Source organism: Chlorocebus sabaeus, chromosome 2 (assembly GCF_047675955.1).
Source record: "Chlorocebus sabaeus isolate Y175 chromosome 2, mChlSab1.0.hap1, whole genome shotgun sequence".
Lineage (NCBI taxonomy): Eukaryota > Metazoa > Chordata > Mammalia > Primates > Cercopithecidae > Chlorocebus > Chlorocebus sabaeus.
In genome coordinates, this window is record NC_132905.1 from 52,379,529 (window position 1) to 52,395,095 (window position 15,567).

General features: G+C 39.2%; 1 protein-coding gene across 9 annotated transcripts in view; it reads left to right on the plus strand.

The window, feature by feature from the left end:
* TASP1 (taspase 1) overlaps positions 1 to 15,567 on the plus strand; it is a 255,191-nt gene that overhangs the window by 195,312 nt on the left and 44,312 nt on the right. For all 9 annotated transcript variants that reach the window (XR_005235672.2, XR_005235673.2, XM_007960419.3 and 6 more), the window contains one exon: positions 7,333 to 7,443. Coding sequence is in view for 7 of the 9 variants with exons in the window: in XM_007960419.3 (XP_007958610.1) it covers positions 7,333 to 7,443 (111 nt within the window). In the remaining 2 variants the exon portion in view is untranslated. The remainder of the gene's footprint in view (positions 1 to 7,332; positions 7,444 to 15,567) is intronic.

The window sequence follows — 15,567 nt, forward strand, 5'->3', positions numbered from 1 at the left end:
AGCCAAGGATTTAATTGAATTCTCAGTCTAGTTTGGTTTCTTACTCCTAATCTTTGTGGCAGAGTCAGTAAATTTATCCAAAGATTGACTATCTCTCCCATATGTATATGGGATTATAGTTTTGATTATAGTTTAGAAAGTTTGGAATTTTCTGTTCTGAAATAAGTTGACTCTTCCTGTCTTTTAAATTTTGTTAGATAAGGGATTTCAAAATGGTTATTGGGCAAACTTAACTCAGTTTTCAATTCAACTCTCCTCTCCTCTTTAAAAGTTAAGTTGGAGACCTTGAAATTCTGCTTATCACCAGAAAACGGCACACAGTGATGGTATCTGTAAGCTGAGCTGGAGGTGGATTCTAATGCCCAGCTCCCGCTTCTTCCTTGTGTTTTTGTAGGCTCATTTACCTCCATGCGCCTGAGGTTCTTTCTTTGTTTCCTTTGGCTTCTCTTCGTGAATGTAGTGAACATCATTCCACTGGGATTTTTGTAGGAGCAGCAAATGGTAGAATGCAGTTAACTTTATATATATCTTATAATAGGATGATGGAGACAATCTTGTAGACTTAAGTGCATCTTAAGAGAAAAAGTCCTTGATCTTCCAGGAAGTATAAACTGTTATCCTACTTCGATATTTAAATAGTATATTTATAATCTCTTGTTCTGGAGTTGGGGTATGTGTTTTCAGTAGGGAATATTCATCATTCCCCAGTTCTTTATTTTCTTGCTCACCTGACCTCCAAACTGTCTCTGTGTGTCAGTATATTTATTTTTATCAATAGGTATGTAATTCCTCCAAGAGAGAATGGCATTCAAGTGATTTGGCACATCGGAATTAAAAAGAGAAAAGCAATGCACAGAAATGCATTGAAAGGACAGAAATTCTTTATTAAATGTAATGGGAAGGTGGAACACTAGCAGCTACCTTCTAGCTACAGAATGACTCTCTTGATAAATTCCCACGTGTTGAAGAGGAAGCTTTGTGTCAGATTTTGCAAAAGGAACTCTGATATTTTGGCCTGTCTGGTATCAGGTAATGCTGGTTGCGTTTGTGGGTAGAGATGAATCTCTAATACTGAAAATACTCCTAACACTATACATGCACATCAGAGACTATTAGTCCAGTGTCTAATTTTTCAGATGAAGGAAGAAAAGCATGGTTCAGAGAGATAAGGTGTCTTGTTCAAGAATACAGCACCAAATCTGGAACTCTGATTTCCTGGTTCCCTGGCTCTATGTTCTGTCCGTTTGTGTGTTGTGGACATCTGTGGATTTGTTTGCCTAATCCTAACTCCACTCCACTGGCCTTGTGGTTCTAGTTGATCATACCAGGGTTAACCCCTTTGGTTTTTTTCCTTTTAGATTTTATGAGCTGGCAAATTCCCCTTGCTGCTTTAGATTTTTCTATTTAGGAATCTGTTACTAGTAACCAAAATAATATGCATTCAAATTCTTGTTAACTTCTCTGTTTTAATATTCATCGTGGTCCTCCTCTCAAATTTCTTCAGTGTTTTCATCCTTAAAGATTATAGCACAAATACAATAAGTGGGTCTGTAATTTGTATATAGTCTGGATTTACAACCTAAGTGAATGTCCAGATTACATACATTTAATCACAGTGAGTGTGTCTCACCATCTGTAATTACAGTTTCATTCCATAGCAGTTACAGACTTAGGTATTTAGGGGATCTAGTTGAGATTATTATAGTGAATGAAGTTTGATCTTCTTTCTTACTTCTTTACTAATCCACTTGTTTTTTTACAGCTGCTTGCACATATGTCAATGGAATTTAGGATTGTCTTAGTTTATTAGTTTTTGTCCCCGTTTCCCTCTGTGGGTGTAGAAAGTGCTTAGGCAGTGCCCCACATGTCACTCCATGTTAATTTTTCTTTCTTTCTTTCTTTTTCTTTACTAGTAAGAGGAATAAATAATGTTTCCTTTTATATAGACACTTTAACATTTTTAACTAGGGAAATTGATACCCTGTCACCACCACCATCTAGTCAGTTGAGCACTGGTTCCAGCTGTTGTAGAAGATTAACTAGGCTGGTATAGTAATACATCTTGTTCCACATGATAGTTTTTGAAAACTAGCAAAATGCTCAATGGTCCTTACCATCAATGTCAGTGCTACCAAATGTTTAAATAGCATCTTAGAAACTATAAAAAGTTCATACATAAAAATTCAGTCCTCACAACAGCCTTCAAGAAAACTTGAAAAAGCTGAAGAGTGCAATTTAAAAAGTTGTATCTTAATAACACATAGTTGCTATCACCAGACTAAAACAAGGTTTTCTGTCTGTGTTAGTGTTTTTCCGGCACCATGGTGATAATATAAAAATCTTAGTATTTTCCACAAAAAACATGGAATCTTGAAATGCGCTCTAACTGTACTTGCATTAAATAATTGGACGAACTCATACCAAATGCAACGCTGATATAAGCTTGCATAGTAGCCTGGGCCCCTGCTCGCTTTCAGAGTACTTGCGTAAAAGTGCCATTCTCTTCTTTTTTTTTTTTTTTTTCCTGAGACGGAGTCTTGCTCTGTTGCCTCGCCCAGGCTGGAGTGCAGTGGCACAATCTTGACTCACTGCAACCTCCACCTCCCAGGTTCAAGCAGTTCTCTGCCTCAGCCTCCTGAGTAACTGGGATTACAGGTGCCCGCCACCATGCCCGGCTAATTTTTGTATTTTTACAAATAGAGACAGGGTTTCACCATCTTGGCCAGGATGGTTTTGAACTCGACCTCGTGATCCACCCGCCTTGGCCTCTCAAAGTGCTGGGATCATTTTCTTCTTTCTTGGCATTCTCTTTGCCACACTACAGTGATGTAGGCAGGAGTGTGTGTGTGTGTGTGTGTGTGTGTGTGTGTGTGTGTATGTGTGTTGGAATTATTTTGATAATAACTAGGGGGCTTCAAAGGTGAATGAGATACCTTTACCCCAGAAAGTTCGGATCTGTATAAAAGGCACTGGAGCTGAAGAACATTCAGTTTATCAGGGGAAAGGGAGCCAGGAAGGACAGTTCACAACCAGGGGCCCAGGGGAAATCTTAGGGGAGTAGAGTATGGGAAGTACAAATGATGTGTAAAATAAACAGGGTGATAAGATTGGGAAGGATAAGAAAGGCTACGCCAGACTAAGGAATTTGGGCATCATTCTATAGGCAGTTGGGAGCTATTGCAGGTTTTTCAGTTGTTTAATGATATGGCCATGGCTGGGATGCATATCTCTTTTTACAGTAAACTTTGAAATCTCTGTTTCCCATGCCTCTGATGTCCCTTCCATGAACAACTCTATTAGTTCGACTTGCAGAATATATCACAGACCCAGCTTCTGTAGATAGCCTCCACTGTCAGAAGGCTCACCCAGGCCACTGTCACCTCTCAGCTGGGCTGCCACAGCAGCTTAGTTGGTTGTTGCTTTTATGCTTGCCTTGCCATTACATTCTGCACAGCTAAGTAACTTTTACAAGTCCAAATAAATGTTATCACTGTCTATGACCTGGCCCTGGCCTCTCTTAAACTCATGTTCTATCCTTTCTTCCCCCTCCCTCCCTCACCTCAGAGTCTCTGCATTTGCTGGTCGATCTGCCTGGAATGGTCTTTCCTCAGATTATCACATGGTTAGCTCCTGACCAAAAGAGGCCTTCTTGCTCTTTGATGTAGACAAGGCTCAGCCCCAGTGACACTCTCCATCATTTACTTCATAACACTTACTGCTATTGGGTGGATTTCCATATTGGTTTGTGAGTTTAATACTTGTCCCCCAAGCTGCTCAACTAGATGTATACAGGGGCTTTGTTGACTTCTGTATCCCCAGTGCCTAGAAAAGTCCTGGCACTTAGTACATTTTTATTAAATTAATTAATTTAGAGATTTGAATGACTAGAGCAGAAGGCCAGATTAGAGCTGGTTGCAGGGTTTCTTGGACGATGAGAATACATTGAGGGTCTTGTCAGTGGGAGTGAAGGGAGGGGGCAGGCCAAAATGAGGTCATAGGGAGAACTAACAGATTTGACATGGTGTGAAGTGTTGACTTGTGGGAGAGGGAAGAGGTAAAGGATTTTGAGCTTAGATGAGCTATTGGAGGCCAGGAGAAGTTTCTGGATTTGGTGGTAAAAGGAACAGTTGTAGAGGTGCCATTTTTGAGTACTGTTGGGATGGAGGTTTCCAGCACACAGTTGCATTTTGAGGTTGTTCAGAGATTTTTTTTGTTACCTGAGAGGCATTGCTACAAATGAAGCAAGGATCATGGCTCAGAAGATGCTGGGGGAAGCTGTATTTCCTGCTCAACTATAGCTTGGCTGTAGTAAGTCATTGAACCTCTCTGAAGCTCAGGTTCTTCATCTGTAAATGATAATAAAAAATTGCATGGCAGGGTGGTTCTGAAAATTAAAATGTCTCATGGCAGAGTGGTTCTGAAAATTAAACTTCTTTTGGTGTATTATGTTTCTCCCTCTTTTTTTTTTTTGTTTTTTTTTTGCTTATCAGTATGAGAGTTTATATTTGTTTACTCTAGCGATTCACATCCTAGCTACATAGTACACTGTGATTCCATTTCATTTCTTGTACAAGTCTTATTTTTTTTTGGTACTAGTCACTCTTTCATCTCCAAACTTTCCTCAAAATCTGAAACATTTTCTCTCAGTAATTTCAAACCAACATGTATTCAGTCAGTTTATTTTTCCCTCCCCTTCGAATTACCTTTCTTGGCCTCCTCTGACTTCATGCTCCAATTCAGTTTGCTCTCTCAGCTTGCTGCATAGCTCTGTCATCTGGAATCCCATTATCTTCTCTTGTTATGGATCCTCTGTATCCAGATCTTATTTTCTTCCTCATTATTTACCTCACTTCTTCATTCTGTCAAGGAACATTCATCCTGTAGCTTTCTGAGAAAGAATGCATGGGAGGTAATCTCTTTGAGACTTTGTAGAGCTTTATTCCGCTTTCATACTTTATTGACCTTTTGGCTGAATATAGAATTCTAGGTTGGAAATAATTTTTCCTCAGCATTTTGAAGAGAGTGCCTCATAATCTTTTAGCTTCAGGTATTGCTGTTATTGAGAAATCTGATGCCATTGTAATACTCTTGCTTTCCATGTGATCTTTTCTTCCCATTTGAAAGTTTTTAGACCCTTCTTTCCTTCCTTAGTATCTTAATATTTCATAGGGATAAATCTCCATGGGGTGCCTTTTTCATGAGTTGTACTGGGAGGCTGATGGACCTTTTCAGTTTGAACACTCATCTAAAATTCTTGGAAATGTTTTTGAATTATTTCTTAGAAATTTTACTCCTTTTATTTTTTCTAGTCCTCTCTAAAACTCCTGTTATTCACATATTGGATAGTTCTGGCCTAGTCTTGTGATTTTCTTATATTTTTCACTCATTTTTCATCTGTCTTTTTAATGTTTTTTGTTGTTGTTGTTTTGTTTTACTTTTCTTCTGCTCAGTACACTTGCCCAAATTTTCCCTGTGTAACTATTTTGTTTTTTTGGTCTGTCTTTCCTAAAACAGAGACCTAACTAAAACAACTAATAATCCTAGATTGTCTGTACTAGTTACATATCAACGGTTTGGTATTAACTATTTAATAGTTAAACGCCAAGCTGAACTAAAATCCTTTTGTGTATGAGTCATACTTGTCATCTTGAAGCCCTCACCCTAAGGCAAGGACACGTTTTCTTGCGGGCATCTCTCAAGTAGGTCTTTAGTCTTGAGTTGGCTGGGTTGCTGGAAAGGGACTATCTAGTCTCTTCTTGGAGAATATCAGTTTGATTTCTTGCATCCTGGGAGCTGGTTATTTCACTGTTTAGCATAAAGACATACCTCAGCTCCCTGTTTTCAGTGTGTAGCCTCTTTCCTGCCCTGGGCTAACCCTGATGCTCCCAAGTCTCAATTCTCTCTGGTTCACCTTCTCTAGAGAGTAAATATCCTGGCTTCTTCAGGGTTAGGGAGGAGTCACTTCCTTTTTGGAAAGGAACTGCAGTTCTGATCTCCTGTTCTAGATCAGGAGTTGGCAAAGTTTTTCTGTGAAAGAGCTAGAGAATAAAGATTATGGGCTTTGCCGCCTGTATCACGGTGTATGGCATGTTGTCCTCCTTCTCTTCCTCCTCCTCCTTTTTTTTTCTCTTTTAAACAACCCTTTAAAAACTAAAAACAAAACAAAATGATGGCATTCTTAGCAGGACAACCTCTGATCTAGAGGATTCTTTTGGACACTGTCAACTTACCATCTTTTATCATCTCTACCCTGTACCCCTGCCTTCAGAGGAACTTAAAGCCTCCAATTTCTGAACCTTTTTGCATTTTATAGCAAAACTGGTTTGGTTTCCTGTGGGTATCCTCCACTCCAATTTTCCCCTGCCTCATGAAAACTTAGGTTTCAGCTTTCGTGGGTTTGTTAGGTGAGCAGCCACTTATCTGTCTTCTTACCATTTTCCAAAAGGTCAGTTTTTTCCTTGTCTGCCTCTTTTTCTGCCCTTATTGGGCTATGGCTTTTTTCTTTCTTTCCCATCAGGTCAGTAGGATTTGGGGAGGGAGGGAGAAAAATATGTGTATTTAATATAGTAAGTTTAACCAGAAGCTCCCACCAAATCCAATTTGGTTGGGTTTGATTTTTTACTACTCTCTTTGATAGTTCTTGGGTTAATTTTGCATTTGTTCTCCATGTGCTCACTTGCTATGCCAGATGTTTGAAGAAGATGTCCTTGGGGAAGAAAAATGAGGGGTTTTAAAATATAATGTTCTTGAAATGCTCACAGTGGTTCAGTGTGTGAGATCTCAAAGAGGCCCAACTCTTTCTAACCACCAGACTCTCATCATAGAAATGCAGTTTCACCCTTACTTGTGCGAACCATCAGAAGCATTTAAAAATGTTTATAATAAAGTTTGTGGCTTATTGTTTCAAATTGCATTTAAGGTAGTAAACTGAAGCTTTTGGTGGTGTGTCCCTGACAGCAGGGAGAGCCTGTGGTAAGTGATCCCTAAGAGCTGATCAAAGAGTTGTTGAGCATTTTTTCCTATATTTGTGTTTTGGTCCTTTAATCTGGTAGCGTTTCCAATTCCATTCTGAATACAGTAATGCACATTCCCTCCCCCACTTACATCTTCCTGACAGCATGTGGCATTTTCTTTGCCAAATGGCCCCTGTTCAGGCATAAACTTGCCTTTGCCATCAAGTGTATAATGAGGTATGAACAATGGTGGTTGTCAGAAAATGGGCATCTTTCAAGATCTTATTCATGCCACATTTTTGTTCTAATAATCAAATGAAAATTGAAAATTAAAAAAGTAAAATCCATTGAAAAATGACGACTAGTCCTTTCTGCCTAGGTTCACCTTTCCTCGCCAGTGAAGATGGCGTGCTAGGCGGAGTGATTGTTCTCCGTTCATGCAGATGTTCTGCCGAGCCTGACTCCTCCCAAAATAAGCAGACACTTCTAGGTAAGTGAGACATGTGCATTGTGTGCGTCTTTCTCTTTTATTTTATTTTTTCAAGAAAAAATGAACATATGTATACCCTTAAGTCAATAATTTTAAACTGCGGGAGGGTTGGCATGCTTTATTGCTATCTGAACCTCCCTGTTCTGCTGATCGTTTTCCATAGGTAAGCATGTAAAAGATGAATGTTCATTTTTAAGTATACACTTAGAGAATATATTTCAAATAAGCTTAGAACCAAGGACCTTTACTAAAGTCCAGTATTAACAACATTGGACCACGTATTCATGCCCTATCTTATTCCGCAAAGCACTTGAGGTGACCCCATAATAAGGCACACAATAATAGAGAGAGAAGCTTCTTCCTGTTCCCATTCCCCAAAAGCAATGAGAAGCGAGTGAAGAGCTGCTGGCCTAGAGGTCAGTCCTGGCTCCGTGGCTCGTTAGCCATGACACCTTCGTGCGTCGGTCTTGCTGTTCCATGCCATTTCCTCGTCTGTAAAACAAGGACGTCTGCCCTGCCCTCCTCATAAAGCTGTGGTGAGAGAGGGTCAAATGAGTGTTTTTGCAGATTTGCAGATGTCCATCCAGATGTGTGGTTTTGTTTCCAGCCAAGCACCAGTGGGATGAAACCCAGCCCACCCTCTGTTTGTGAAGGCACAGAGTTGTGGGGCGGCCGCTGACCACAGGGTTGCCTTTTTCTAATCCATCTCTCCAGAGGGGACACATTATGAAAATCTGCATAAAGGTGACACATACACTAGCAGGGGCACCATATGTTATTTTTTTTAAGTTAACTTTTTAACTGAAGCATATGTACATTTTTAGAAAAGTGTACAAATCATAACTGCAACTGCTTGATGAATTATCACAAAGTGAACCCACCCCCCTGTAACCAGCACCCAGATTAAAAAAAAATAGAACTTTACCACAACCCCAGAAGTCCTCTTTTGACCCCTTCTGATCTCTACCCTCTCCGAAGTTAAACAGTATGCTGACTTGTAACACCATGATTAGTTTTGCCTGGTTTTATTTATTATGTCAATAGAATCAGGAGTATGTATCACTTGTGTCTAGTCTTCAGTCAGTATTTAAGCTTGTTAGATTCATCCATGTTACATGCAGTAGGAGTTTGTACATTTTCATTGCAATAGCTCAGTGTACTAGTCCATTCTTGTGTTTTTTGTTGCTTTTTTTTTTTTTAATACAAGCACTATAGGTCATCCACGGGGATTGTGGTAGTTTAACCCTTCCTGTAAATTTCCTTACAGAAAGCGTGAGTGGTGCCTGATGTATATTGTGTGATTGTTGTCAATTGCTATAGTACACGTCCCTTCATAGTTTATGAAGTAGAAGACTGAGTGTTTTTTATGGGTATAAAAATACTTTTTCTATAGAACCCCAAAACATTTTCATAAAATCTCTTTATTCATTCATCAGAGAAAAAGTACACTTTATATAAAAGCCCTTTTTCTCCACCTGGACGCTAACCACCAGCTGTATTTTTTTTTTTTTTTTTTTTGGCCATAGTCTTTCCTTCTACCCTCTGTACATAGTACCTAGGTTACTCCAAGGAGATGTACTTTTTAACAGTCATGTTTTGTTAAACCAAGACAAATACTAGTTTTATTCTTTGGTATCTTAATCATTGTTGAATCCTTTGAATGTTCTTCCAGTTAGATAGTTAAACCCAACCTGGTTCGTTTTAAACATATGCGGAGGATGGACATGGGGTTTCCATAAAACCTTTGCAGGGACATGGATGAAGTTAGAAACCATCATTCTCAGTAAACTTAACACAGGAACAGAAAACCAAACACCCATAACTGGGAGTTGAACAGTGAGAACACGTGGACACAGGGAGGGGAACATCACACAATGGAGCCTGTCAGGGGCTAGGAGGCTATGGGAGGGATAGCATTAGGAGAAATACTTAATGTAGATGACAGATGGATGGGTGCAGCAAGCCCTCCATGGCACGTGTATACCTATGTAACAAACCTGCACATTCTGCACATGTATCCCGGAACTTAAATTAATAATAAACAAAAAACCTCAGAAGAATAACCCTTAGTGTTTGGGCAGTGGTGGGTTGCGGGGGGCATTAAAATTGTTTCATCGATTATTCCTAAAAAGAGTATCACAGTACTCTGCTGAGCCTGGACTCTTACCTATTTGTGTTAACCCTGAAAACTGTAATGTCTTTTTGGTTGGCTTTTCATTTTTGGTGGTACAAAAATGCATATTTAAGGATAAGCCATAGTATTTTAGCTCACGTTATATAGTTTTTATTACCAATGTAGTGATTTATAAACTCTTTATTTCAAGAGGAAGCATTAAGTGTGAAGTGCCAATTTATGAAATAAGTGAAACCTTGCCATTTGTTAACTGGAGGCGTTGATGCTTGTGAAGCTTATCTACTAAAACCTGGCGAACATAGGCTAATGTCAACTTACAGATGCTACCAATTGTGTGAACTTTCTATAACAGGTATGAATGTTAAGTATGTGGTAAGAAAATAAATTCAAACGGTATAGAAGTAGGAAACAAAGTAAATTCAAACAGTATAGAAGGACAGGAATCAAAGATGTGAAAGTCACCTTTTATACTCCATTTCCAGAGCCACCAGTCAGTCTTTGGTTCTGGTTATTCTCACGGGAAACACCCTCACTCTATAGAATGTGCTCACACATCTATTTCTTGATTAGTCAGTAACTTGTGACCGCTTGCTGTGAAAAAATTAAAAACCCAGCCCCCACCATATCCCACTTCTCTTCCTTCCTGATTTTTGTTGGAATTCTACTCTAACTTGAAATAATATTTTAAAAATTATTGCACTTCAATACACTATTTCTTGATCCATTAACTTTATATAATGTCTATCAAACATTTCTCACCACTTCAGCTATGTAAGTTGAGGAAAGTTCATGCACTGTTTTCTGTTAGTCTGTTTTCATGCACTGTTAGTCTGTTTTCTGTTGCTTATGACAGAATACCTAAAACTAACAGAATACCTGAGTGATTTGTAAAGAAAATTAATTTATTTCTTACAGTCATGGAGGCTGAGAAGTCCAAGGTCAGGGGGCTGCATGTGATGAGGGCCTTCTTGCTGGCGGAGACTCTCTGTAGAGTCCATAGGGGCACAGGACATCACATGGTGAGGCGGCTGAGTGTGCTAGCTCAGGTCTCTCTTTCTCTTCCTATAAAGCCACCAGTTCCAGTCCCATGATAACCCATTAATCTGTGAAGGTATTAATCCATTCATGAGGGCACAGTCCTCATGACCTAATCACCTTTTCAGGGTCCCACATCTTAATACTGCCATATTGGGGAATAGGTTTCAACATGGATTTTGGAGGAAACAAGCATTCAGACCCTATAGCACTCGCTTTTCTCCTTTTCTCTTCCTCCTTCACTCTCCTACCTCACCTCAATCTCTGTCAACAATACCATTGTTGTTATGATTATTAACATGTGCCTTCTTATATCTATACTTACCTCTGTAGTTTGATCAGGGATTGACTCTAAATAGTGTCAGTGACCAGCATTGACAGCATCAAGATTATAGTATAAATAGTGCTCACTGCATACCCTAGAAGCAGAAGATCGGACATGTAGAGATCAGGGTTTGTCATAAACCTCTGCCTGTAAAAGGAGACTGTTTCAGTCATTGAGATCAAGTGTTCTCCTTTCTATCAGTTGCTCCAAATTAGCTATAAATTAATTTGCTTCATGTTTGGACCATGACTTCCATTTATTGCTTTTTCACTGTCATAAGAGTATGACTATAAACTCCTGGCTCCTGGATGCTCAGTAATTTCTAGTAACAAGAAAGCTCAGAAGTCTTTCTTTTCTACACATCCAAATAAAACAAAACAGTTTCCAAAATTAAAAAAAAAAAAAAACTGCTGTATATTGTTAATCACTTTTTTGGTCCCAAGAATAATATAATCACACAATCTCCTACTGTAGCCTTTTGTGTGTCTACTTTGTTTTCTCAAAATCATAAATATTTTTCTCATTACATCACACAAGCAGTTTCAGTCAAACCTCATTGCTGCTTGATGGAGTTTCCTGGAAGCCGTTAGGTAGACTCTCCTCTTGACAAATACATTAGTTATCAGAGCTCCAGTGGGCTGCTTCCAAGGTGATATGACTCAAATAATGGACACTTTTGAGGTTTGCCCTTTGTCTACTGATTCATGAATAGAATTGGAGAATCTCAGATATGAAGGAACTTTCAAAGTCCACTTGTGTGACCTTGTTACAGGTGCTTTGTCCATAGTTTGTTGAATACTCCTCCCTTCAAGAGGTGGAGCTCAATTCCCCTGCCCTTGACTGTGAGCCAAACACTGCAGACTCGCTTCCAACCCATAAATTTATGGCAGAAGTGACAGTGTCCGATTTCTGAGACTAGGTCAGAAAGGCATTGTGGCTTCCTCCTTGGGCTGTCTGCTGAATCACTCCCTCTCAGTGAGACCAACTGCCATGTCATGAGAACACTCAAGCAGCTGTGTTTTAGAGAAGCCCACTTCGCAAAAAACTGCGACCTCCTCCCAACAGCTGCTTCTGAGGAACCAGGGCTTCCTGCCAACAGCCTCAGAGATCTGAGTGAGCCTTCAGATGACAGCAGTCCATGGCAGCATCTTGACTGAAATCTCATTGGAGACCCTTTGAAAGAACCACCCAATGAAGCCACTGCAGAATTTCTAACCCACAGAAACTGTGAGATAATAAGTGTTTGCTGTCTTAAACCACCACATTTTGAGAGAATTTATTATGTAGCAGTAGATAACTAATAAGCCTTTTAAGCCCTTCCGCCTAATGAGCTGCGATGACAAATCAAGGTGCTCTGTTGCCATCTTTAGGCAGCTTTTGGATTTTCATTTTCATCAGTAGATCCTGATTCTCTTTTTGTGTACCCTCTAGGACAAATATGATGCGTGTCCTCTTCAATGCAGTCTCTAATCAAGTTTCCCTCACCTCCAGCCTTTCCTTCTCTATTTGTCCCCTCAGTCCCATCTCCGTTATTGCTCCCAGAGTTCTTTCTATATAACAACTGTGCAGCTGGCCCAGAGAACATAGCCATAGGTCCCAAACCAGGGGCAGGAGAGAAGACTTCCCCAAAGAAGAAAGGGCAAAAATGAGAACTTGACCTAGAGAGCCACACCAATCCCAAGATCAGAAGGACACTGTTCAACCCAACAGTGACATAAATATATGTAATTAGTTTACTGTATGTCTAAGCTAAATGTTGAATCTTCTTATGTATGCTAAAATAAAACAAACATTGTATCTCTTACTGTTACTTCCATGCTCCCTACCTTTAATTTTTCAGCAGGCAACACACACGCATGCACACACACACACCCCCCCACACACACACCCCCACACAGACACACATACACCCTCTGCTGGTGAATTTCCTGTAGCACAGATGGGAGCTACCTAACTTGATGGGAAATGGCATCCCCTGATCTGACCTCAGAATATGCTTTCAGTGTTATTTCTGACTCATCCTTTAAAAAAAATTGACAAATAAATGTATATGTTCATGGAGTTCAACTAGTTTTTCTTTTCCTTCATTCATTCTCAGTATCTTAACTCTGGCCACTCCAAATCACTTGGTCTTCCAAAGAGTTATTTTTGCTTTTCCCCCCAATAACTTGCATGTGCTCTTGCTGTGTTAAGCTCTGGGCCAATAAAAGTCTTTAAAACCCTGATCAAATGTGAATCTTCGAATCCTCTGGAAGTCCTCCCCCCCAGGTAATTTGCTCCTTCCTTGTGCTCTGTTAGCACCGTGCAGTTGACATTCCTTCTGATAATGACTGTGACACATCCTAGCCCCTTCTCGTAGGCCAGCACTTCTTAATCTTTTTTTCCGAACTCAGTTATTTGAGAGGAATAAATTACAGGTCTTTGAGCTCCAGTGACACACACAGGGGTTATAGAGGTTTGAAATATCTTCCCAGGCACTGGAAAATTCCATTGCTTCTAGGAATCATAACACCAGATTGTGAGCTATTCAAGGGCAGAAGCCACGTCATATTGAACCTAATAGGCTCCCAATAATTATTGGATGGATGAATTAGGTGCCAAATGGAGTTTCTTTATTGATTATTTAGCAGAAACTTTAAAAGAAGTTGACTCTTCTTCTAGAAAAATGAAATATAACAGAATATATCCTCATGTTCATTAAAAAAAAACAATATTGGTTGGAAATGTTGGATAATGAGGAGCATCCAAGAACTAGATGATTTTGAGGCAGTTTAAAGGGATCACAGAGGAAAGTCTCCACAAATAGCCTTGTAAAAAGGACAATTAGGATGTGAACATGTTTGCAACACCCATCCTGCCACCTCCTACCTCCAGATCATGAGTTGCTGACAAAGGCCAGCCTACAAATTGCTGATTTAACGCAAAGCAAATGCTTGTCCCTGGAATGAAACAGCTGAAAAGAATTAATTTTCTCTCTGCTTTTAGAGAAAAAATAAGCCAATATATTTTTACCTGCTGAAGTACAATTACATGTGCTTTCCAGGCCTCTACAGAAGTGCTTTATTGAGGCTGCCGTATATAGTATGGTTAATAAATGGATAAACAAAGGCATATCAAATCAAGTCTTCTGGTGAAAAAATGAGTTCTTTACCATTTTAAGCTTGTAATTAGATACAGGTAATTAGAATATATGCAAATATATAGCATAAACAGCCAATCTTAGTATATGGGTTAATTTCCTATTTTGCACCTTGTACCAAAACATGTGTTGTTGGGAGCCTGGTAAACCCTATGAAGTTCAGGGGTGTCTGCCAGGGAGTGGTCAGTAGGAAGCAGTGAATATGGGGATCAATGAGAAACACATTCCATATATTTAAGAAAAATCTTAAACAATTCAGGGTAGGAGGCATATGGGCTCTTAGAGGTAAAAAAAAAGGCTGTGTATTTAGCCAGTGGCGTTTGTGCCAAGCTTGTGTTGGAGTTCTTCATCCTAAACAGATCTGAGGCCCACAGTTCATCCAGAGCCTGATTATGTGATGAGCACACATGGTAATTGTTACCTTGCCATTAAGTTAGCCCCACCTTACCCGGAGAATAACTTCAGGTTCTTTCCTATCGACAGATGTGTTCATAATGCTGATAATTAACTTTCGTACATGATACTGCTTCCATTTGTGCAGCTACCCTTTTATCCAGTTTTGTTTTCATCTTTTACTATGAAATGTTTCATATATTTTTAAAAGAAGGACATAATAAATTTGTAAGTTATAAAGGACAATAATAAAATGAACACCTGTGGACCTGCCACCCAGCCTAAGAAATTGCCCATTACCCATATGTTTGAAGCCCCATGTGGGCCTCTCTGATCTTACTACTGTGCTTTCTCCCCGTCCTTTACTTTGTGTTTACCCCCTGCTTTTCCTGAAAGCTTTTTTCACACTTTTGTATGTCTCTAAATAATACATTGTTTAGTTTTCCTTGATTTTAAACTTTATATAAATGGTATATCATCATATGATTTATTTTATGAAAATTTTTGCATGTTCTCACATAATTACCTGAAAGGATAAGGAGTTATTTTATCATTGTAGACATAGCTCTATCAAATCAAACTGTTTTACTGTGGCCAATTAGAACTTAAATGCAGTGTTTTTCTCCCTCTTTTCAGAATAGGCAAAGTTCTTTATCAAGTGCTTTGTTTTGTTGCTGTTACCAAAGTATGCTGTGGTTTCAAAATAAAAAATGTTAAATTGAATTGGTGCTTCCTGGAACATTAAAAAGATAAAAGGTTATTTTACTGTAAGTTAAAATTCCAAACCGCCTTTTGGTTTTACTGGTATTAAAAATTTGGCGAGCACATATAAACACACATACTTCAAAGGAGCTTCATTCTTAGGGCACCAGCAATATCACTTATTTCCATTACATGGCACACGCCACAGTGAGCACTTATGACTAGGCGTTTCTGCTGGGCTCACATGATCATAAAAATAACCGTCAAAGAGAAGGCAAATTAACTTTTAGGCTGGTAGTGGGAAAAGAGGTACTTATAGATGTTTGTCTGATGTTAATAACTTTATCTTAAAAATGGTTTTAAAACTTTGTTCTACGTGACAGTCCATTGTCATGG